At 70.5% G+C, this 2,522-nt stretch overlaps 1 protein-coding gene across 1 annotated transcript in view; it reads right to left on the reverse strand.

Annotated features, from left to right (window-relative positions):
- LOC110287979 (arylsulfatase E-like) overlaps positions 1–2,333 on the reverse strand; it is a 4,747-nt gene extending 2,414 nt beyond the window's left edge. The window contains exons 1-5 of the mRNA XM_029473784.1: positions 2,288–2,333; positions 1,716–1,928; positions 1,225–1,346; positions 674–796; positions 7–208 (exon numbers count right to left, since the gene is read on the reverse strand). Of these exons, the coding sequence (XP_029329644.1) occupies positions 7–208; positions 674–796; positions 1,225–1,346; positions 1,716–1,928; positions 2,288–2,310 (683 nt within the window). The 5' untranslated portion in view covers positions 2,311–2,333. The remainder of the gene's footprint in view (positions 1–6; positions 209–673; positions 797–1,224; positions 1,347–1,715; positions 1,929–2,287) is intronic.
- Between the last annotated feature and the right edge of the window lie 189 nt (positions 2,334–2,522).

Here is a 2,522-nt window from a genome sequence, read left to right on the forward strand (position 1 = left end):
CCCCGCCCCGCCCCGCGCAGGCGCCGCTCCAGCCCCGCCCGCTTCTCGGAGGGCGACGGCCCCGGCCACGCCCCCGGCTCCGCCCCCTCCACCGCGCAGTCTCCCATGAGGCCGAGCGGCAGCCCCAGGAAGTGGTGGAAGCCGTGGCGCTGGGGGTGGTGGCAGAGGTCGGACGACGTCTCGCAGTTCAGGCCCAGGTGCCACTTCCCTGCGGGGGGGGGTGGGACGGGGGCGGTGAGGTCACTTCCTGTCTGGGGCGCCCGCTTCCTGCCCTGGATTTCATCGCCCATGGCCTGGTGACCTCACTTCCTGTCGAGAAAACTCACTTCCTGCGACTTACGACGTCACTTCCTGTGTGGGGGCCCCAGTCCCTGTCGCGCGGGACCCACTTCCTGTCACGGGCGGGGGCAGTGAGGTCACTTCCTGTCTCACCCCCCCCCCCGCCATGGATTTCATCACTTACGGCCTGGTGACCTCACTTCCTGTCTGGCAACCCCACTTCCTGTCGGGCGGGAGCCACTTCCTGTGACCCTGGGTGGGCCCCGCAGCCTGACTTCCTGTCCTGCCCGCCCACAGGAAGTGACGTCGCTGGCCCACGCCCACCGGCGGCCATGACGTCATCGGCGACCCCACCCTCGGCCCCGCCCCCGCGGCCCCGCCCGGCCCCGCTCACCCACGAGCCCCGTGACGTAGCCCCGCCCCTGCAGGACCCGCGCGAACGTCAGCTCCTCGGGGGGGAGGCCGCCCGCGCCCGACGCCCACTGCAGCACGCGGTGCCCGTTGCCCGACGTCATCCCTGCGGGGGGGGCGGGGCGGAGGCGGGGTCAGCGGGGTGGGGCGGAGCCAGGGGTGGGGCAGGGAAGTGGGTGTGGGGGCCAGGAAGTGGGTTTTATGAACAGGAAGTGGGTCTGGGGCAACAGGAAGTGGGTCTGGGGCAACAGGAAGTGGTTTTGGGGCAACAGGAAGTGGGTTTGGAGGAACAGGAAGTGGGTCAGGGGGAACAGGAAGTGGGTCTGGGGGAACAGGAAGTGGGTCAGGGGGAACAGGAAGTGGTTTTGGGGCAACAGGAAGTGGGTTTGGGGCAACAGGAAGTGGGTCTGGGGGAACAGGAAGTTGGTTTGGGGCAACAGGAAGTGGGTCTGGGGGAACAGGAAGTGGATTTAGCGGAACAGGAAGTGGCAGCGGCCGGGCGTGGACAGGAAGTGGGGGCGTGGCCCCGCTCACCCGTGCGGACCGGGTAGCGCCCCGTGAGGAAGGCGGCGCGGCTGGGCGTGCACACGGCCTCGGCCGCCAGGTGGTGCGCGAGGCGGACGCCGTCCCGGGCGAGGCGGTCGATGTTGGGCGTCCTGGGGGCGGGGCGTGGGGAGTGGGTGGGGCTCAGGGGTCGGTGTCGGGGTCGGGGGTTGGGGCTGGGGGGTGGGGTCACGAGGCGGGGGCGGGGCTATGCAGGTCAGGGCCGTGAACGTTCGCGAGGCACGGGGAAGGGGGCGGGGCCCTCCGTATGCAAATCAAGGGCCATGCCAATCACGAGGCTCCGCCCCCTCGCCAGCCGCATGCAAATTTATGCAAATGAGCGCGCGTACGCTGATGACGTCGGCCCAGGGGCGGGGATATGCAAACGAGCTGTTGGATATCCACGGCCCGCGGGGAGGGGCCGACGGCCGTGGGCGGGGCCCCGGCGGGGGTCGGGGGCGGGGCAGGAAGTGACGTCACACCTGAGCGTGCCGTTGCCGTAGCAGCCGAGGTCCCCGAGGCCGAGGTCGTCGGCCATGATGAGCAGGAAGTTGGGCCGCGGCGGGGGCGGGTCGAGGGGCGTGGCCTCCGGGTCGGGGGGCGGGGCCCCCGGGCGCTGGGGGGCGGAGCCGCGGGGCAGGGACAGCGACAGCAGCAGCGCGAAGAGGAAGCCCGGCCGGGCCGGGGGGCGGGGCCTGCGGGGGCGGGGACATGCAAATGAGGGGCTCGGGTGCGTGGGGGCGGGGCTCGGGGATATGCAAATGAGCCTCGGGCGGGGCGGACCGGCATGCAAATGAGGAGGGCGTTATGCAAATGAGATGCTGGACTCCCGTGATGTCATTGATATGCAAATGAGGAGGGCGGAGGCTTGGGCGACGCGGGTGACGTCATCAGCATGGCCACGCCCCCAGCGGGAGACATGCAAATCGCCGAGCTCATTAGCATAGGCGGGGGAGGGGCCGTATGCAAATGAGGCTCGTTAGCATGGCCGCCGCCCCGGACACGCCCCCCGCGCCGTGATGCAAATCGCGGGCCGGCGGTGGGCGTGGCTCACCCGTCACTCCCGGGCGCGGCCATGACGTCGGCTTCCTGTGGGCGGGACTTCCTGTGGGGGACAGAGAGGGGGGGGAGGGAGGGGGGAGCTGGGGTGATGACGTCATTCGCCACGCCACAGCCAACCCCCTGCCTCAGCGTCACCTGCCCATCACAGCCATCCCCCTGCCTCACACTCACAGCCATCCCCCTGCCTCAGCCTCACCTGCCCATCACAGCCATCCCCCTGCCTCAGC

Source organism: Mus caroli, unplaced genomic scaffold (assembly GCF_900094665.2).
Source record: "Mus caroli unplaced genomic scaffold, CAROLI_EIJ_v1.1 scaffold_22777_1, whole genome shotgun sequence".
Classification (NCBI taxonomy): Eukaryota; Metazoa; Chordata; class Mammalia; order Rodentia; family Muridae; genus Mus; species Mus caroli.